General features: G+C 58.8%; 1 protein-coding gene across 1 annotated transcript in view; it reads left to right on the top strand.

The window, feature by feature from the left end:
- The window catches only part of CELSR3 (cadherin EGF LAG seven-pass G-type receptor 3), a 36,836-nt gene that overhangs the window by 4,171 nt on the left and 12,557 nt on the right, over positions 1 to 20,108 (top strand). The window contains exons 2-34 of the mRNA XM_041763614.1: positions 1,380 to 2,030; positions 2,315 to 2,540; positions 2,786 to 2,901; positions 3,283 to 3,371; positions 3,479 to 3,636; positions 4,196 to 4,359; positions 4,622 to 4,747; positions 4,838 to 5,007; positions 5,430 to 5,615; positions 6,232 to 6,348; positions 6,734 to 6,905; positions 7,072 to 7,213; positions 7,309 to 7,429; positions 7,747 to 7,930; positions 8,246 to 8,347; positions 9,762 to 9,856; positions 10,058 to 10,267; positions 10,489 to 10,684; positions 10,971 to 11,126; positions 11,512 to 11,686; positions 12,317 to 12,484; positions 12,716 to 12,842; positions 12,930 to 13,136; positions 13,344 to 13,518; positions 13,749 to 13,861; positions 14,315 to 14,394; positions 14,848 to 14,974; positions 15,394 to 15,510; positions 15,618 to 15,766; positions 16,038 to 16,153; positions 16,423 to 16,581; positions 16,999 to 17,199; positions 17,591 to 18,479. Of these exons, the coding sequence (XP_041619548.1) occupies positions 1,380 to 2,030; positions 2,315 to 2,540; positions 2,786 to 2,901; positions 3,283 to 3,371; positions 3,479 to 3,636; positions 4,196 to 4,359; positions 4,622 to 4,747; positions 4,838 to 5,007; positions 5,430 to 5,615; positions 6,232 to 6,348; positions 6,734 to 6,905; positions 7,072 to 7,213; positions 7,309 to 7,429; positions 7,747 to 7,930; positions 8,246 to 8,347; positions 9,762 to 9,856; positions 10,058 to 10,267; positions 10,489 to 10,684; positions 10,971 to 11,126; positions 11,512 to 11,686; positions 12,317 to 12,484; positions 12,716 to 12,842; positions 12,930 to 13,136; positions 13,344 to 13,518; positions 13,749 to 13,861; positions 14,315 to 14,394; positions 14,848 to 14,974; positions 15,394 to 15,510; positions 15,618 to 15,766; positions 16,038 to 16,153; positions 16,423 to 16,581; positions 16,999 to 17,199; positions 17,591 to 18,479 (6,184 nt within the window). The remainder of the gene's footprint in view (positions 1 to 1,379; positions 2,031 to 2,314; positions 2,541 to 2,785; positions 2,902 to 3,282; positions 3,372 to 3,478; positions 3,637 to 4,195; positions 4,360 to 4,621; positions 4,748 to 4,837; positions 5,008 to 5,429; positions 5,616 to 6,231; positions 6,349 to 6,733; positions 6,906 to 7,071; positions 7,214 to 7,308; positions 7,430 to 7,746; positions 7,931 to 8,245; positions 8,348 to 9,761; positions 9,857 to 10,057; positions 10,268 to 10,488; positions 10,685 to 10,970; positions 11,127 to 11,511; positions 11,687 to 12,316; positions 12,485 to 12,715; positions 12,843 to 12,929; positions 13,137 to 13,343; positions 13,519 to 13,748; positions 13,862 to 14,314; positions 14,395 to 14,847; positions 14,975 to 15,393; positions 15,511 to 15,617; positions 15,767 to 16,037; positions 16,154 to 16,422; positions 16,582 to 16,998; positions 17,200 to 17,590; positions 18,480 to 20,108) is intronic.

Raw genomic sequence — 20,108 nt, 5'->3', positions numbered from 1 at the left:
CCAGTCTGACCTTCACTCCATCTATACAGGGGAGGTTGGTCAATAGTTTAGCGGTTAAGAACAGCAGCTTACTCTGGCAGCTTCAGACAAAGAGTGGGCTCACATTTGCCTGACTACTATCTAAGGGGCTGATTGAGGTCCTGCCCTTCCAAGAAATGTCCAGAGGCCTACCTGTCTCTTTCCTGCCTCTACAGCCCCAGACTTTCACAAACATTCCCTCATAGGAGGGTGCAGGTGGGAGAGGCTCTTGCAATCCTGCCTACTTCTCCAGAGGTTGGGAGATAGGCTTCATCTGGTTTTCATTCCAGAGTTCTGGAGCATGGACTCCTGGCACTGCCAAAGAAGGCACAACTTTCATTTATTCCTCAGTTCACTCAGCAACCAATCCTTATTGACATTCAATGTGTACTAGGGTCTGGGGACAAGGTATATAAGCATTTCATCCTTATTTTGAGAGGTGGCCACTGAGATCATGGACACAGGTCTGGGGTGATGGGCTGCTTTCTGACCCAAGAATGCTGAGGAGGGGGTGGGTGGCCAGGGTCCAAGACCTTTCTGGAGAGAGGGAGCATGCTGAGCCAGGCTTCTGTGGGATGAGATTGAGTGGTCACAGGGCCAGCCCTTTTAGTGCCATGGGAAAGCAGTTTGCTGACCAGAGATAGGGGATGGGTGATCCTTGATCTATAACGCTATTTGTTTCTTTTTTTTTTTAATATTTTATTTATTTATTTATTATTTATTTAAGATTTTATTTATTTATTCATGAGAGAGAGAGAGAGAGAGAGAGAGAGAGAGAGAGGCAGAGACACAGGCAGAGGGAGAAGCAGGCAGAGGGAGAAGCAGGCATCATACAGAGAGCCTGATGTGGGACTTGATCCAGGGTCTCCAGGATCACGCCCTGGGCTGCAGGCGGCGCTAGACCGCTGCGCCACCGGGGCTGCCCATGCTATTTGTTTCTTTGAGGGGATGTTTTGCTGGTTATGCAATGCTGGGGGGGAAGGGTGAGTGGTCAGTGACCCTGGCTCCTTCCTAAGTTCTGAGTGAGGGTGTCCTGCTGACCATGATAATCTGGGGGAAGGTGGGTTGCTGCCCACTTAGGGACCATCTTGTGTGCTGGATAAATGACTGACTGACCCATGAGCTGGCTCAGATCTCTGCTGGTGTTGGAGGGAGGGGAGAGGAAGCAGCAACTTTTTACTTTGATGCTCGGGGAGCTGGTGGTCACAAGCCCCGGACCTCCTATGTCCTGGCAGCCTGTTGACTCAGAGGTACTGGGAGGTACTGGGAGTCTGAGCATTCACTGAACCCCAGCCCTCTGAGTCCTGGGGACGGGCAGCCGCTGACCCCAGACGGACCTCTGCCCCTACCGTCACCCACAGATGGGCTGCACAGCGTGACTGCGCAGTGTGTCCTGCGTGTGGTCATCATCACGGAGGAGCTGCTGGCCAACAGCCTGACGGTGCGCCTCGAAAACATGTGGCAGGAGCGCTTCCTGTCACCGCTGCTGGGCCACTTTCTGGAAGGCGTGGCGGCGGTGCTGGCCACACCCGCCGAGGACGTCTTCATCTTCAATATCCAGAACGACACGGACGTGGGGGGCACCGTGCTCAATGTGAGCTTCTCGGCGCTGGCGCCGCGTGGGGCCGGGGCGGGCGCTGCGGGTCCCTGGTTCAGCTCCGAGGAGCTGCAAGAGCAATTATACGTGCGCCGCGCGGCCCTTGCCGCCCGCTCGCTCCTCGACGTGCTGCCCTTCGACGACAACGTGTGCCTGCGCGAGCCCTGTGAGAACTACATGAAGTGCGTGTCCGTGCTGCGCTTCGACTCGTCCGCGCCCTTCCTGGCCTCGGCCTCCACACTCTTCCGACCCATCCAGCCCATCGCAGGCCTGCGCTGCCGCTGCCCTCCTGGCTTCACCGGAGACTTCTGCGAGACCGAGCTGGACCTCTGCTACTCCAACCCCTGCCGGAATGGCGGCGCCTGCGCGCGGCGCGAGGGTGGCTACACCTGCGTGTGCCGCCCACGCTTCACAGGTGGGCAGAGCGTGGGGGCGGCGAGTGAGGGGGCGGCGCCAGCCTGGAGCCCACCCGGTCGAGCCCACCCGCGGCTAGGCGGGAAGGGGTAGAGCCCCGCGGGGGGGCGCGGGAGGCCGGGAAGAAAGCCGAGGTCTAGGCGGGACGGAGGCGACGGAGGGGGCGTGGCCGCGGGGGGGCGGGCCCGGGGGCGTGGTCGGAGCTGCTGGGAGCCCGCGGCGGCGCGGGGCCCTCTGGAGACCGGCGGGCGCGGCGGTGACCTCGGACCCGGGTTTGGCCCGCAGGAGAAGACTGCGAGCTGGACACGGAAGCCGGACGCTGCGTCCCGGGCATCTGCCGCAACGGGGGCACCTGTGCCGACGGGCCTGACGGCGGCTTCCGCTGCCAGTGCCCGGCGGGTGGCGCCTTCGAGGGCCCGCGCTGCGAGGTGGCGGCGCGCTCCTTCCCTCCCAGTTCGTTCGTCATGTTCCGTGGCCTGCGGCAGCGCTTCCACCTCACGCTGTCCCTCTCGTAGGTGCCCGCCCCGTATCCCTGCGCGCCTCCACGCCGTCCCCACTCCCTGCAGACCCTGACTCAGATTCCCAGCTGCCCCACCCTGAGGTCCCATAGGACACCGCCGCCCCCTGGATGCCCCGCCCCTGACGTCACCGCACCCTTTCTCGTCACTGCCTGCCCCATCCTAGCCTGGGCGGGCTCCCCGCGAATGGTGAATGTGAGGTGTCCGGCTCCTGACGCTCCCTGTGCATCCCGCTCAGGTTCGCAACAGTGCAGCCAAGTGGGCTACTCTTTTACAACGGGCGGCTGAACGAGAAGCACGACTTCCTGGCCCTGGAGCTCGTGGCCGGGCAAGTGCGGCTTACGTATTCCACGGGTGGGTGCTCCTGTGGATGTGCGTGGGGGCCGATGTACGTGTGTGGGTGATATGGCTGGGGGGTATAGGCCTCAAGTCCCCTCAGGTTTGCCTCACTGCACCCCCTAAACACTTACTTCCACGCCAAACAGACATCAGTGAGGGTCTGACCCTCCTAGCCATTCCCTGGGTCAGAATGGCTCTCCAGGAAGTGTGTGCTTCTCCTATCTGTCCAAAGGCACTGTGGTCCAGCCAGTGTGGTAACCAGTAGATGGGACTGATCTGATGTATCCAGGAGCATGTTCTACATCTTGGGAATAGCTGTATTTATATGACTGGGGGTGGGGAGGGAGAGGCAAGTAGGCAGCTCCAGACAACCTTCCACATGTGTCCTCCCCACAGGTGAGTCCAACACAGTGGTCAGCCCTACAGTTCCAGGGGGCCTGAGTGACGGACAGTGGCATACAGTGCATCTGAGATACTACAACAAGGTGGGCACCACTCTTGGCATGGGAGTTCGAGGGGAGCTGGGCTGCCAGGTTCTGCCCCTCAGGGGTCACCCTGGGGGTCCTGTTGAGTGGCGTGCCTGGGTCTCTAGCCCCGGACAGATGCCCTAGGGGGTGCTCAGGGCCCCTCCAAGGACAAAGTGGCTGTGCTGAGCGTGGATGACTGCGATGTGGCTGTGGCTCTACAGTTTGGTGCTGAGATCGGCAACTACTCATGTGCAGCTGCTGGCATGCAAACAAGCTCCAAGAAGTGAGACCCCAGCCCCTGATCCCCATGACCTCTGCTTGCCAAAGCCCACCCTAACCCTTCACATATCCCACTCCCCACTCCAGCCTGCCAAACTCCCCATCCTTCCCCAGATCACAATTTCCCTCTCCCCATTAGGATGCTGAAACCTCACCTCACTCTAATTTCATCCCTGTATTCTACTCTAGACTCCCTACTCCCACACATGATCCTCAGGCACCCAGTCCCCAGTCTCCACTCTCCCTGCTTCTTCTTAATGCCCCACATCCCCCAGACTCTTGGGGGTGCCTCACATCCCACCGACCACCCAAGTGCCTCACTCTTTCATCCTAGTCCTCAACCTCTCCATCTTTCCCCAGACCATCTGTCCATCATGAGCCCTGCTTTGCACCCTACAACTGAAGTTAGGCCCCGGCTTCTTCCCTAGCCTGGCCTTACCCTCTCCACTAAATCACCTTTACACTCTAAGTCCTACCCTTGCACACACATACTTCCTGTGACTCTCAGGAGCAACCCTACCCTGGCCCCCGTCCCAACAATGATGCGGACCCCTGATCCCCAGGTCCCTGGACCTGACGGGCCCTCTGCTCCTGGGGGGTGTCCCCAATCTCCCCGAGAACTTCCCCGTGTCACACAAGGAGTTCATTGGCTGCATGCGGGACCTGTACATTGATGGCCGCCGAGTGGACATGGCAGCCTTTGTCGCAAACAACGGCACCATGGCAGGTAGGCCACATCCTTGTATTAGAGAGGGGGGTGGAGGGCTACATGGAGCGATTGCACATCTGACCTCATCCTCATTTCCTTTGTGGGCAAGCATTTGTGCCATAGCCTAGCCTTTAGGGCCTGCCTCCTTCCAGCTCCACCCTGAGAGAACAGGGGGCCAAAATTGTGGCCACTTGTGGCCCCCTTGGGCCCGTGTCCTGTCTAGCCCTCATGCCCCCTGCCCCTCATGTTCTCATATCCTCCGTGTGCCTTCCTCTCGCAGGCTGCCAGGCCAAGCTGCACTTTTGTGACTCGGGCCCCTGTAAGAACAGCGGCTTCTGCTCAGAACGCTGGGGCGGCTTCAGCTGCGACTGCCCTGTGGGCTTCGGTGGCAAAGACTGTAGGCTCAGTGAGTGGGCAGCACGGGGCAAGAGGGGCCTGCAGGGTAAGGTCTGTTGCTGAGGTGGGGCCTGTGATCCTGCTCCTTTTGTCCCCTCAGCCATGGCCCATCCCCATCATTTCCGTGGCAATGGCACACTGACCTGGGACTTTGGAAATGACATGGCTGTGTCTGTGCCGTGGTACCTGGGGCTGGCATTTCGGACACGGGCGACGCAGGGGGTCCTGATGCAAGTGCAGGCTGGGCCACACAGCACGCTCCTCTGTCAGGTGTGTCTGTCCTCCTGGCCCCTCCCTCAACGCTCAACTCTCAACTTAAGATGCCACCAGCAACACTCCTTTGGGTTTGAGCCTGTCATGCAGCGTACTCCTACCAGGTGTCCTGGCCATACTTGACCCTGCTTTGGATCCTGTCCCTTCGCCTTCTTTCCTACCATCATATCCTCTGCAAGTGCGGAGCCCCAGCATATCTGTTTTGTGCTAGCTGCACCGATCCACAGTCCCTGATCCTGACTTCTGCCCCCTAACTTCACTCTCAGCAAAATGACATCCCAGGGCACAAGCCCCTGCGTGCCCAATATACCTTGGCCCTGTAATTCTGATGTCTGAACCCCCTGACCTCCCCTCTTAACACTCCCAGCCCCAGTCCAACTTGAGGCCCTGACTCCAGGGCTATTCTTCTCTGTCTGCAGCTGGATCGGGGGTTGCTGTCCGTGATGGTGACCAGGGGCTCGGGCCGTGCTGCCCACCTCCTCCTGGACCAGGTGACTGTCAGCGATGGCCGGTGGCACGATCTGCGGCTGGAATTGCAGGAGGAGCCAGGTGGCCGGCGGGGCCACCATGTCCTCATGGTCTCGTTGGACTTTAGCCTCTTCCAGGTCTGATCTCTGACTCTGTGGTAGTCCATTCTTAGTCTTCCAACCAGACCCACCTCACTTGACGCCCCCCCCCCCGCACCAGTCCACTTCCTCTCAATTCCCTCCAATGCACACCACTCTCCTTGCAGTCCCCTCCTCATACCCTTGCTCTGAGCCCACCATGCCAGCCAGGCTGCTCTGCTGCCAGGCCTGCTCATGTCAGAGAGGTTATCCAGATTCCTGGCCTGGTCTTGGGGTGCCTCTGCAGCCAGTATATTCCCTAACTCTTGGAAATCCCTTCTGAAAAAAAAAAAAAAAAGAAAGAAAGAAAATCCCTTCTGATCCCTGCCCTGACTTCCCTAGCTCAAAGCCATGAAATCTCAGGATCTCTTCTGGGTGCAGGAGAGAGAGGCCTGTCTGGACCCAGTTCTTGGCCGAAATCTTGCTATTACCCACCCGGCATGCTCTAGCAGGTCCTCCATACTTGGGGGCAGCTCATTCCCAGACTGTTCTCCTGATCCAGAGGGCTAGAGGATTGTCGGGCAGGGCTAGGACAAGGTCAAAACTGACTCTGGGGTAGGACAAGGGTCCACCAGGCACCCTCACACCCCCAGTTCTGACTGTCCCCCTCCCCCAGGACACCATGGCAGTGGGGAGTGAACTGCAGGGCCTGAAGGTAAAGCGACTCCATGTGGGAGGCCTGCCCCCCAGCAGTGAAGAGGAGGTTCCTCAGGGTCTGGTTGGCTGTATCCAGGTGGGGGTCAGCATGGGAACGTGATATGGGCTATTAGGGTGAGTGGTCAGAGGTTAGGAGCGCCTTGGGACCTGAATGCTGCATTCACGTAGGGGTTGGCATGGGGAGGAGATGTGACCCAGAACCATCAGAGACAGGTCAAGCCTTTCCATACCCTTGGAGCTGAGGGTCTAGTTTAGATTATCAAGGAGCACTAGAGATCTGTGTCAGGGACAGCATGATTAGGGGTCCCATGGGGAGCTGAATTGGGGATATTGGGGTCAGTCTGGGTTTTTAGGGGGTCTGAGGGAGACTGCATGTGAGGGATCATCAGATCAGGTGCCTGGCTCTGTAGGGTCCGAGGTGCTTTGACATGGGTCTTACACCTTGCTGGCTGTGTCCACAGGGGGTATGGCTCGGCTCCACGCCTTCGGGATCTCCAACCCTGCTTCCACCCAGCCACCGAGTGAACGTGGAACCTGGCTGTGTTGTGCCCAATCCCTGTGCATCTGGACCCTGTCCACCCCATGCTGACTGCCGAGACCTCTGGCAGACCTTTTCTTGCACCTGCTGGCCAGGTGTGACTTGGGGATAGGGCAGAGTGATCTGGATAGGAACCAGGGGCTCATGGTGAAGAGTAGGGGATCTGGAGAGCCTGGAGGAGACAGGCACTGGAAGAGTGGGGTGCCTGCTTCCTCCCGTGCTCCGTGGCTGGTGTCCTGAGCTTGCCAACCCAACCTGCAGGTTACTATGGCCCAGGGTGTGTGGACGCCTGCCTCTTGAATCCCTGTCAGAACCAGGGGTCATGCCGCCACCTTCCAGGAGCCCCCCATGGCTATACCTGCGATTGTGTGGGTGGCTATTTTGGGCACCACTGTGAGCACAGGTGAGGGGCTGGAGACTGAGATGATGGAAAGACCTGGTGGGGGCGGGGAGGGTCACTGGGACATGGAGGCATCTCACCTGGCTGTCTCCCTCCAGGATGGACCAGCAGTGTCCACGGGGCTGGTGGGGAAGCCCGACCTGTGGCCCCTGCAACTGTGATGTTCACAAGGGCTTTGACCCCAACTGTAATAAGACAAACGGGCAGTGTCACTGCAAGGTATGCCTGGCCCCTGACCCCTGACCTTTTAACTTTTCTCTAGCCATGATTTGTGATTCTTATCCAGCTTGCTGATCTCTGCCACCTGACTCAGGCCCTAACCTCTTACCCTGTCCTGTCACCTAACTGCCACCTCTTGTTCTTGACATCTGATCCCTCCCTTACGTTTCATTTGAAGTCCAGCCTTCCTTCTGGCCTGTGAGTACTGCTTTCTTGACCCTTTGCCCTTGATTCCACTCATTCCCCAAGCCCTGACTTGAGACCCCTACCTTAAGCCCTAGTCTCTGACCTCAGGTCCCTGATCCATTCTCAAATAGGAGTTCCACTACCGACCACAGGGCAGCGACTCATGCCTCCCGTGTGACTGCTACCCTGTGGGCTCTACCTCGCGTTCATGTGCACCCCACAGTGGGCAGTGCCCCTGTCGCCCAGGAGCCCTTGGCCGCCAGTGCAACAGCTGTGATAGTCCTTTTGCAGAGGTGACAGCCAGTGGTTGCAGAGGTGAGCAGGCTCCTTGCACTTCCACATATAAAGGGCTGGCTCTGGCACACTGCTGCCGAGTCTCCAAGCCCTCTAAGGGCTTGGCTCCTTAGATAGGGGCTCTGGGAGGTTTTTCCTGAAGGAGACCACTGACCCCCTAGGGCTCCCACATTTGCCCCACGTACTTTGATGACTTGTCAAAGAATCTGATAAGCCAGCTCCTATAAGGTCAGCAGGGGAGTGGTGGGTGGTGGGTCTGATGTGGGTGGCAGAGGGGCAGTGGGTGTGGCTGTCATTTCCCCCTGGCCATCTGTTCAGTGCCTCCTCTCTCTCCAGTGCTCTATGATGCATGTCCCAAGTCCCTGAGATCTGGTGTGTGGTGGCCCCAGACCAAGTTTGGCATGTTGGCCTCAGTGCCCTGTCCTCGGGGGGCTCTGGGTGAGTACCTGGGTGGGGGGCGGGAGCAACACTGAGGAGGGGAGGAGGCCTGTCATCTGACTGGAGATACTTCTTTTCCTGAGTTGGGCGGCTCTATTCCTGCAAAGAAGTGGGAGTGGGGTAGGGGGTCCATGTGTACCTCCTAGGGACTCTGGGTCCCTCCTCACCCCCTCATTGAGCCTCCATCTGTTTCTCTTGGCTTCTGGGCAGGATTGCGGGGTGCAGGTAAGGGGTACGTGTTTGCTCAGGTGTGCTGCCCCCCCCCCCCACTGCCAGAGCTTTTGCAGACCCCTCTTGCTGCCTGAAATCCCTGCAGACCCATCCCTGTTACCTGAGGTCTCTAAAAGCTACTCTCAGCTGCTTGAAGTCCCTGGAGGCCCCTTCCCTTTCTCTGAGGATGCTGGGGTCCCTTTTCTGATGCCTGAGGACCCTGTAGACCCCTCCTCACTTCCTGAGATCCTTGCAGACCCCTCCTCAGTTCTCAAGGTCTTCAGGCCTTTTCCTACTGTCTAAGGTCATGAAAGATCCCTCCCCTCTGATTGAGGACCCTATAGACTCCTCCCTGCTGCCTGAGGGCCCCTCCCTGCTGCCTGAGGTCCCCGTGGTGGCTGGACAGAGATCATCTGTGTATGCATGCTCATGTGTGTGTCTTTCTGTGCCTGCGCACGTGTCTGTGAGTCTGTCTTTCAGGGGTGGGGGTTCTGTGTTCAAGTGAGGGTCCCCTCTTGCTGGTGGCTATAAGCTGTCTTAAGGCCCAGATCAATTCTGATGCAACCCCCCATCCCAGTCCCACAGACAAGGGAGAGATCGCAGCAGAGTCCACCACTGGAGCAGTTAAAAGTGGTGTGAGAACTTTGACCCCCACCCTCACTTTAGTCACACAATGACTGAAAAACCTGTTCTGTGTCAGCATGTCTGTGTGTGTGTCCACGAAAGAGTGTGTGTGTCTATCCTGATCACATATCTATGTATGTGCCAATGTAAGTGCTGGTGTGTGTGTGCTTGCCCTGGGTCACATGTCTGTAAACCTGTGCTGGCCCTGTGTGTGTGTGTGTGTGTGTGTGTGTGTGTGTGTGTGTGTCTCGCATTCTCACAAGAGAGAGAATGCGAGAGAGAGAGAGAGAGAGAGAGAGAGAGAGAGAGAGAGAGAGGGCGCCCTTGTGCTCTGCTTTATTTAATCAGTGGTTCAAAATGGCCCACACCCTCAAGTATTAACTGATAGGCAGCTGGGACCTGCCTGGGCTGGGCTTAGGGCTGGGGGCTGGGGCTGCTCTGTGCCTAGGTCCAGCCACAGATGCCTACTACTCTGACCTCTGTCTTAGAGCTCCCCCAGGGTGGGAGAGGGTGCTGTGTTCACCTCCTCAGTGAAGGTGGCCAGGCCCCAGGCCTGACCCTGAGGGTCATCTGCCCTCAGGTGCTGCTGTGCGACTGTGTGATGAGGACCGGGGTTGGCTAGAGCCTGACCTCTTCAACTGTACCTCCCCTGCTTTTCGAGAACTCAACCTGCTGGTGAGACTGCCCAGACCTGGCCCTGCACTCAAGACCTTGGCTTCCCCAGGCCTGTGCTGGGCTCTAGACATCCCGCCCCAGCCTTTGACCTCCTGGGCTTCTCCTGGTTGCCCTTTAATCTGGCCAAACCCTTCTTCCTGTGAAGCTTTTGAGAAAGGCCTAAGGGACCAGAGAGCAACATCCCCATCTTTATCCTGGCAGCTGGATGGCCTGGAGCTCAATAAGACAGCACTGGATACTGTGGAGGCCAAGAAGCTGGCTCAGAGGCTGCGGGAGGTGACTGGCCACACTGAGCACTACTTTAGCCAAGATGTCCGAGTCACTGCCCGACTGCTGGCCCACCTGCTGGCCTTTGAGAGCCACCAGCAGGGCTTTGGGCTGACAGCCACACAGGACGCCCACTTTAATGAGGTGAGGCTGCGCCCGGTGCCCACATCCCTGGGACCCCTGTTCAGGCCCCTCCTGACCCTGGGGAACTGAAGGTCCTGGGCTCTCCCTCTTCCCTTGTCCTCTCCAAACCCACCCCGTTGCCTGCTGGGGCCAGTCTGAGTGCTCAGCCAGATCCCTTGGACTTGCCCTGTCCCCCACATGTCCTCACCTGGCTGAGCCCACTTTCATCTCCCTCCTTCCAGAACCTGCTGTGGGCTGGCTCTGCACTGCTTGCTCCAGAGACCGGAGACCTTTGGGCAGCACTGGGGCAGCGGGCCCCTGGGGGCTCCCCAGGTAGCGCAGGGCTGGTGCAGCATCTGGAGGAGTATGCCGCCACACTTGCGAGGAATATGGAGCTCACATACCTGAATCCCGTGGGGCTGGTGACGCCTAACATCAGTATGTGGCGGGTGACCTGTGGGGGGTGGGGTGGGCAGGGGTCTGTGAAGGGGCAAGGACCTGGGGGTCTGAGGGGCTGGGGACACTGGTGTCAGCATTAGTGGCAGGAGGCTATGCCACCTCCCTCAGAGCTTTGAAGGGACAGGCTCTGTGCTGGCAGCAATGAACTGATGGGTTGTGGGACGTGGGGACAGGACGTGGGGACAGGATAAGGCTAGGAGGGTATGGGGCCTTCAGCATGGGGAGGAGATCCTTGTTGGGTCTCACCCGCCTTCCTCCTGGGCAGTGCTCAGCATTGACCGCATGGAGCACCCCAGTCCCACCCGGGGGACCCGTCGCTACCCTCGTTACCATAGCAACCTTTTCCGGGGCCAGGACGCCTGGGACCCTCACACACATGTGCTGCTGCCTTCCCAGTCCCCGCGGCCGTCTCCACCTGCAGGTGAAAGCCCTTGGCTAACCCCCGACCCAGGTCCTATTTCCTCCCCTACCTATTTTGCTACATAGTATGTTGCCCTCCTGCCAGTTCTCCCCTTGCCAGACCTACTCCATGTCAGACCCCTGTGTGAGACCCTGCCGTGCCAGCCCTCCGCACTGCTCTCACCTCACCACATTCTCTCCCTCTCCCAAGATGATCTCTCCTGGGCTTTGATGTTGAGGATCCAGCCCTGCGGACGAAGGGGACATGGGCTTCTGCTCCCCTGTCTCCCAGTTCTGGATCTTCAGGGAAGAGATTCCCATGCTTGATGCTGCATTGGGTTGGTTCAGAGCTGGGTTTGTGGGAGCTTGGGGGTCACTGATGGTGGTTCCTCTCCCTCTCCTGGCAGTTCTGCCCACAGGCAGTGGCAACATGGAAAACATCACCACCTCAAGTGTGGCCCCTCCTCCAGCACCCCTGGAGCCCGAGCCTGAGCCTGGGATCTCCATTGTCATCCTCCTTGTTTACCGCACCTTGGGGGGGCTGCTTCCTGCCCAGTTCCAGGCTGAGCGCAGAGGTGCCAGGTACCTCGGTGGGGGAGGGAGGAGTTACTTCCAGGCCCCTCCCCTGAGCTTCCTGCAAGCTTCTACCCAGCCTAGCACCCCTTTTTTGGTGGGCAAATGAACAGGTTCCCCGTCATCCTGAGATACCTCCTGTACACAGTTCCAGGGAGCCTTGTCCACGCTGGCTTTCATGTGAATCACATTCTGTGGGGTTGTGCAGGGTTGCAGACAGACACAGAGCCACAGGTGGGGGCTGGCGCATAAAGGAGAGGCACAGGAGCCAGGTACAGACAGGCAAACTGCCTAACAGAGACAGGCAAGCAAAGACGGACTGACCGATGGAGGTCAGATGGGGGTGGCAGGGAAGACAGTTTGAGGCAGTCTGCGGCTGCTCGGACCACACACCCCAGTGTGGGCAGTGGGTCTGCAATCTCTCAGCTGCAGAGAACCTGCTTTTCCTGCAGAACTGTGACAGCCCAGCTAGGCCATTGAACTCAGGGTCTTGAAGCAGCCCAGAAACCAGAAATTGTTTCCACTCTGGGGCATCCCGGACTCTCGGTCAGCCATGCCAATGGCATGAAGACCGTGAGGTAGGTAGTCAGAGCTTGGAGAGGTCAGCGGTGTCTGAGCCCAGGTTGGGTGTCTCCTCAGGCTCCCTCAGAACCCTGTAATGAACTCCCCGGTGGTCAGTGTGGCTGTGTTCCACCGACGCAACTTCCTAAGGGGTGTTCTGGAGTCCCCCATCAGCCTGGAGTTCCGCCTGCTGCAGACAGCGAATCGGAGCAAGGCGATCTGCGTGCAGTGGGACCCACCTGGCCCGTGAGGACCTCTACTCCGGAAACCCTTGGTCCCCTGTTGGCCCCTGGAGTGCCCAGCCTGTCCTTGGGGCCCTCACCAATGTCCCTGTGCACCCAGGCCAATTAGGACTGCTGCTCCCCACCTTCACACCCCCCCCAACACCCTCCCCCACACTATGTGTCACAAACCTCCCACCTGTCTGTGGGGTACTGCCCTGAGCGGATGGTAGATCTAACCCGCCTCTGGCTGCAGGGCGGACCAGCACGGCATGTGGACGGCACGGGACTGTGAGCTGGTGCACAGGAATGGGTCTCATGCTCGGTGTCGCTGCAGCCGGACAGGCACCTTTGGGGTCCTTATGGATGCATCCCCCCGTGAGGTGGGACTACGTTCAGAGTCCTGAGGATGGGGGCAGGCCAAAGGGCAGAGGTGCCGAACATCCCATCCACCATCCCTATCCCCACAGCGGCTGGAAGGTGACCTGGAGCTGCTGGCTGTGTTCACACATGTGGTCATGGCTGTGTCTGTGGCTGCACTGCTTCTGACCGCAGCTGTCCTACTGAGCCTGCGCAGCCTCAAGTCCAACATGCGTGGAATCCATGCCAATGTGGCGGCTGCCCTGGGCGTGGCAGAGCTTCTCTTCCTGCTGGGAATCCACAGGACCCACAACCAGGTGCAGGGTCAGGGCCAGGGGACCTGTGTCTTGATGACCTCAACCTGGCCCAGGAAGTCCTGGAGCCAAAGTTCAGGGTTAAGGGCCAGGGATGCTCAGGTTGGGGCCTGAGTTTGGGGCAGGATCCTGGGATAAGGTGCTGTGGTTTAGGGGTCAGAGGTGGGGGGAGGCGGGAGCAGTGCTGACGCCCCCCAACCCTGCCTTCAGCTGGTGTGCACCGCGGTCGCCATCCTCCTGCACTACTTCTTCCTCAGCACCTTCGCGTGGCTCCTCGTGCAGGGGCTCCACCTCTACCGCATGCAGGTTGAACCACGCAATGTGGACCGTGGCGCCATGCGCTTCTACCACGCCCTGGGTTGGGGTGTCCCTGCCGTGCTGCTGGGTAAGGGCTCTGCTCCCTAACCTATCTAGGCCTGTGATCCCTGACTTCTGTCACATGGCCTGACCCTTGCCTCTGCCCCTAATCATAATCATTACTTTGACCTTAATCCTCACCTGCTGCGTGCACGGAGGAGCTTGCTCTGCCTGTGCCCCACACACATGTGCCCCATGTATGAGAGGGTCAGCTGCTCTAGAACATACCCCTTTGATCATTCCTCTCCTCCCCTACAGGCCTTGCTGTTGGCCTGGATCCCGAGGGCTACGGGAACCCTGACTTCTGCTGGATCTCCATCCATGAACCCCTTATCTGGAGCTTCGCAGGTCCTGTCATCCTTGTCATTGTGGTGAGTGTGTTCACACAGGGCACCTGTGTGCTCCACAGCAGGTGTTGGGGAGTGGCCCTGCAGCAGGTGCGGTGGTGTCAGTGCCAGGGTACCAGGCAGAGGCGGTCCACGGCTTTCCAGGGCGTGACCTCAATTCCTGTTCTCTACTCCACCGGCACAGAGATGGGAGGTGTCGGGTCAGAAAGACGGCTGCCTCTCTCTGTCTGTGAATCCCTGTCTCCGTTGTTCAGTCCCACTCTGGTTCCCTCTCTCGGACTTCCTCTAAGGTCCTCTCTGTTTCTGTTCTCCCTGTTGTGTGCGTGTGCACCCATGCACTTGCGTGTCTCTCCCTGGTTCGGCCTCTCTCTGTGCGGCCTGGTCTCTCTCTGTCCCTGTCTCTCTCTCTTTCTCTCTCTCACTGTCTCTGTCTCTCTCTGCCCCACCCCTGCTCCACATGTCTGGCCGCGGGTCCAGATGAATGGGACCATGCTTCTCCTCGCTGCCCGCACATCCTGCGCCACTGGGCAGAGGGAGGCCAAGAAGACCTCCATGCTGTGAGTTGGCTGGCTGGGGAAAGCGGGGAGGTTCTTAGAATGGCAGTCCTCTCCTGGGCAGGCTGGGCTCCAGATGCTGGGTATGGGGATCAAGTCCTACCTGCCCTGGCCTGTGGTCCCTCTCTGGCGCCCCCGCATGTGCTGCTGCCCTGCTGTCCCCAAAGAGTCTCCTGTGGCCTGGGTGGTTCACTTTGCCCCCTACTCCCTGTGTCCCTGCTGTCTCCCACATTCCTCTCACAGCGCCCCGACCTCCCACATGTTTTCCCCATGTTCTCTCGTGGCTCCCTGAGTATCCTCCTGATTCTTTCAGTGACCTCCCGTAGTCTCCCATAGTGTCCTCCTGAGACTGCTGTGTTCCTGTGTGATTTCCTGTCCTTCCATGTCCCCTGTGTGCTCCGCACACGAGCCCTGCATGACGCTTGTGTGTCCCCTGTGTCCTCCCATATCCCGCAGCAGGAGCCTTCGTAGCTGCTTTCTGCTGCTTCTCCTTGTCAGTGCCTCCTGGCTCTTCGGCCTCCTGGCAGTCAACCACAGCGTCTTGGCCTTCCACTACCTCCACGCTGCGCTCTCTGGCCTCCAGGTACCCGGCACCCCTTCCCACCCTGGGCCAGGTGGGGCTTCAGCGGGGTGGCTCCAACCCTGGTGGGCCCTTGACACCTGATCGAGGGCTCACTCCTCCTGGTAGACTGCTGATGGGCAGGCTGCTCATCCCAGGTTGACCTCCTCCAGCACTGTGCCTCCTGATTGGCACTGACCTCCACAGCTTAGTCACTTGTGCCCCTCTGACCCATCACTGCCTGACTCCTTTACTGGGTCGCCCCTGGCTTCTCACTCCCTCACACTAACTTATGATGACTAATCCCCCTTGCTGAGCCACAGTGACTTCTCCCAGCCCTGACGGACCCCCTGGTACTCCTTCTCTGACCTGTGACTCAGTTCTAATCTCTCACTGATTTTCACTAACCTTCTTTGACTCCATACTGACCCTTGCTGCCACAGGGCCTGGCAGTGCTGCTGCTCTTCTGTATCCTGAATGCAGATGCTCGTGCTGCCTGGACACCAGCCTGTCTGGGCAGAAAGGCAGCACCCGAGGAAGCAAGGCCGGCCCCGGGCACGGTGAGGGACTCTCAGGTCTGGGGAACCTGGGCAGGGGCCCTGGGAGGCCAGGGTTGGGAGCCTCTCCAGAGCTGGCTCACACTCCTGTCTGTACCCACCTCCTGCAGGGGCACGGGGCTTACAACAACACAGCCCTCTTTGAAGAGAGTGGCCTCATCCGCATCACTCTGGGAGCCTCCACTGTCTCCTCAGTGAGCAGTGCCCGCTCCGGCCGGACCCAGGACCAAGACAGCCAGCGGGGCCGTGGCTACCTCAGGTGAGCAGAGAGGTCTTCATGGGAGGGGGCTGTACTGCTCAGACCTGTCCCCCTTGACCAGAGGTTGGCATTACCGGTCCCAGAACGGTGGCTTCACCTGTCTTGGCACTTGGGACTCTGCTACTATTTCTCCTCCAGATACCTCTTGCCAGGGGTGCCTTCAGAGCCATCCCACAGCAGTTGGCCTTATGTGCTCACAGACACCCCAGTCCCCAGAGTACCCTATCACATCCCTCTTTGATGGGTGGCCGGGGCACTCCTGCATTTCCAGGGACAATGTCCTGGTTCGACATGGCTCCGCTGCTGACCACACTGACCACAGCCTCCAGGCCCATGCTGGCCCCACTGACCTGGATGTGGCCATGTTCCATCGAGATGCTGGTGGAGGTAGGGGCCTAGGCTGGGGGTGGGCCTGGGCTTTCTTGAGAGCAGCGGCTGACTGTGGTGGGCAAGTTCCCCCCAGGTCACTGCCCCACGAGACACCTGGTTCTCCTGCCAAGTCCCAGCCATTCTGCACCAATACCTGCTCCAGACTCTGCCTAGGTCTCCAGCCCCAGTTTCCCATTGTAGCTACCCTAAGACACAGCTCCACACTCTTTTCCTTGTCCCTTGGAGCCACTGACATGCCTTCCCTCTTCTGACTTTCCCACCTCCAGCCGCGGACTCTGACTCCGACAGTGACCTGTCTTTGGAGGAGGAACGAAGTCTGTCCATCCCATCCTCAGAAAGTGAGGACAATGGCCGGACACGGGGGCGTTTCCAGCGTCCACTCCGCCGGGCTGCCCAGAGTGAGAGGCTCCTCACTCACCCCAAAGGTGAGGGCATACTCTGACCCCATGAGTGACCCAGAGACACCCTCTATTCCATTTGGGTCAAAGTCAGGGATGTTACAGGGTGACATATCATCCCTCCAGCCCCTTTTCTTCCCTGAGAGTTAGGGGTCAGCCTGCTTGGTTCTTCCAGGTTCTTGGTTCTTCCCAACCCCTCAGCCATCAAGTTCCCCCACCCCTAGTATCTGCCCACCTCCAGAGTGGCAGGCTTATCATTAGTCCTCTCCATGGTTCCACTGATTTCTGAGAGATGCCCTCTTGTTCCTACCTCCCTCAGAGCAGCCAGGGTTTCAAGAGTTGTTAGGGTTGGGGGAGCGGGGGCAGTCACTGAGTCTGGATCACAGGATTCATAAGACAATGGAGTCAATTCAGAGGCTCCTGTAACCTGCTCTGGCTCTACAGATGTGGATGGCAATGACCTTCTATCCTACTGGCCAGCCCTGGGGGAATGCGAGGCCACTCCCTGTGCTCTGCAGACCTGGGGCTCTGAGAGGCGCCTGGGACTGGACACCAGCAAGGATGCAGCCAACAACAACCAGCCAGACCTGGCTCTGACCAGTGGGGATGAAACCTCCCTGGGCCGGGCCCAGCGCCAGAGGAAAGGTATGATCCCTGACCTTGGCCTATACTTTCAGGGACCCCAGGAACTGCTTCTACCCCCATCCAAGGGATTCCTGCCACTTTGACCCAGACCTGCATTGCCAGGACCTGGGGACTGTCCCTCCTCTGATCTCGAGGGTAGGGGGTTGTTGCCCTTACTCCTGCACTATGGGGACAGACCCTGTCCTCATCGAGGATTACTGTCTCCCCACTCTGAGCCCTGTCCTGCTGCCACTGTGGAATCCCCAGAGGCTGCTGCTGCCACTCCCCAAGGGATTTCTGCCCCCAGCCCTATGTCAGAGGGATCCCAGGAGCAGCTGCATCCCAAGACCCAGGGAATGTCTGTTCCCCCCACCCCCATACAGACCCTATCTCCCATTTGTTCCTCATGTAGGCATCCTGAAGAACCGATTGCAGTACCCACTGGTGCCACAGACCCGAGGTGCTCCAGAGTTGTCCTGGTGCCGTGCAGCCACCTTGGGCCACCGTGCTGTGCCAGCTGCCTCCTATGGTCGCATCTATGCTGGTGGGGCCACAGGCAGCCTTTCACAGCCAGCCAGCCGCTACTCCTCTCGAGAACAGCTGGACCTGCTCCTCCGGCGGCAACTGAGCCGTGAGCGACTGGAGGAGGCCCCTGCCCCTATTCTCCGTCCCCTGAGTCGGCCAGGCTCCCAGGAACGCCTGGATGCTGCGCCAGGCCGCCTGGAGCCTAGAGATCGGGGCAGTACCCTACCACGGAGACAGCCACCCAGGGACTACCCTGGTGCCAGGGCTGGCCGCTTCGGGTCACGCGATGCTCTGGACCTAGGGGCACCCTGCGAGTGGTTGAGCACACTGCCCCTGCCCCACAGTGCCCGGGACCTTGACCCACAGCCCCCGCCTCTGCCCCTCTCTCCCCAGCGGCAACTCTCAAGGGACCCCCTCTTGCCATCCCGGCCCCTGGATTCTCTGTCCAGGAGATCGAACTCAGGGGAGCAGCTGGACCGTGTGCCTAGCCGGCACCCCTCACGAGAAGGCCTTGGGCCACCCCCACAGCTGCTCAGAGTTAGGGAGGACCCAGCCAGTGGCCCTAGCCATGGCCCCTCCACAGAGCAGCTGGACATTCTTTCTTCTATACTGGCCTCCTTCAACTCCTCAGCTCTCTCCTCCTCTGTGCAGTCCTCAAGCACGCCCTCGGGCCCTCACACCACTGCCACGCCTTCTGCCACGGCCTCTGCGCTTGGGCCTTCCACACCACGCTCTGCTACATCTCATAGCATCTCGGAGCTGTCTCCAGACTCAGAGTAAGCAGGGTGTGGCCACCTGCCTACACCCTCATTAGCTTAAGGCAACCTCCTGTGTACCCTGACCTGTGTTTTGCCACAGAACGTAGGTGTGGGTTGGTGGATGGTGTGGGCTACCCCAGGCTCAGCACAGCCAGGCGCCACAGGCAGGGAACGGTGGTGTGATTAGCAGTGTGATTAGCGGTGACCTGCCGGTGTAGGATTGGTGCCAGCCACCCTCCCCTTGCACCTCCCGGGCTAGGGAAGAAAGATAAGTGCCTTCCAAAGGGTTTGGACTAGTGGAGGGGGTGAGAGCAGGAGCCAAGGTCTAGAAGTAGGAGATAACATGGTACATACAAGAGGCAAGGGGGAGAGGAGGAATCATTACTGGGGATGCTTTGCTTAGGAGTGGTAAGGGTTAAGGAGGGGCCAGAAGTAGTGTCAGGATATGGGCATCTCATATGCCAGGATGAAGAGCTAATTTTGAAAGTAAATAATTTACGCACTTCTTTATTTAATCAATGTGAGTTTCCTTGTACCTATGGGCAATGTGAGATGGAACACAGAGGAGCTGACTCGGGGCCTGTTGCATCTCAGGTGCCTGTGGGACATCTGTAGGGTGGGGAGCAGCTGGGTACACAGGAGTCAGAGAGGAAGTAGGGAGGAACCAGGGCTTGCCAGCCACGGAAGCCAAGAGAAGAGTTGAGTTTCAGGAAGGAGAAACAGCTAGGTCAGGCTCTGTGGAGGTCTGCAAGGTAAAAGGAGGCTTTGAGGGGAAGGGATGCCAGGAGTGGTGCAGGAGACTCATAGAACCCAAGCAGAGTCAGAGGAGGAGAAAGGTAGGAGGAGCTGGGGATTTAGGGCCTGGTGCCAGGGATTCTGGAAAGATGCCTGAGGTAGGGCTGAGGGATTGCTCTGAGCTCTGAGTATTGCTCTGGCCTTGAGGTCTGGCTGGTGGGTGATAGGGAAGGTGTCCTAGGGGACTGACTACACAGGGGTTCAGGCTCTGAAGTCACACTTGACCTCTCTGAGTCTCCGTTTCCATATCTGTAAAATGTGTCTGTAGTAACAAACTCTTTGAGATGTGGTGATTTTTTGAGACAGAACCTGTCAAGTGCTAACCTAGTATCTGTGCATGGCAGGTGCTCGCTGAGTGCCTAGAGAGAAAACAGGTGACCAAGGGGCCTTGCTGATGAGTCTCAGGGTGCAGAATGGGTCTGAGAACCCTGGAAGGGGTGGAAGGGGGCTGGGGACTGAGAGGAGAAGGTGATGGGGTTGGGGGTGCTGAGATGGTGGGGACCCAGGCTGTGGGGGATCCCAGAGCCCCCTGACTCATTGTCAGCCACCACCTCTGACCACTGCATTCAATTCTGCAGAGTTCCCAGAAGCGAGGGCCACTCCTGAGGGCCAGACTCATGGACTAGGAACGGCTGAGGGCGATGGAGGATTTGAGCTACCAGAAGAGACTCCAGGAGTGAGGGGCTGATCCTAAGGCAGTCTCTACCTACCCCACCCCCAGCTCTGCCTGTGGCTGCCATGCCGAGGCTCCATGCTCCGTCTGTGAGCATGTGAGCAGGTGTGTAACAGGTGCAGAGTGAGAGAACTGAAAGGAGGACTTTTATACGTTTTGTACCTTTGTAACCAGAGAGA

Source organism: Vulpes lagopus, chromosome 7 (assembly GCF_018345385.1).
Source record: "Vulpes lagopus strain Blue_001 chromosome 7, ASM1834538v1, whole genome shotgun sequence".
Taxonomy (NCBI): domain Eukaryota; kingdom Metazoa; phylum Chordata; class Mammalia; order Carnivora; family Canidae; genus Vulpes; species Vulpes lagopus.
Note: the sequence above shows the minus strand (reverse complement) of the source record. Positions and strands in the feature narration are given on the sequence as shown.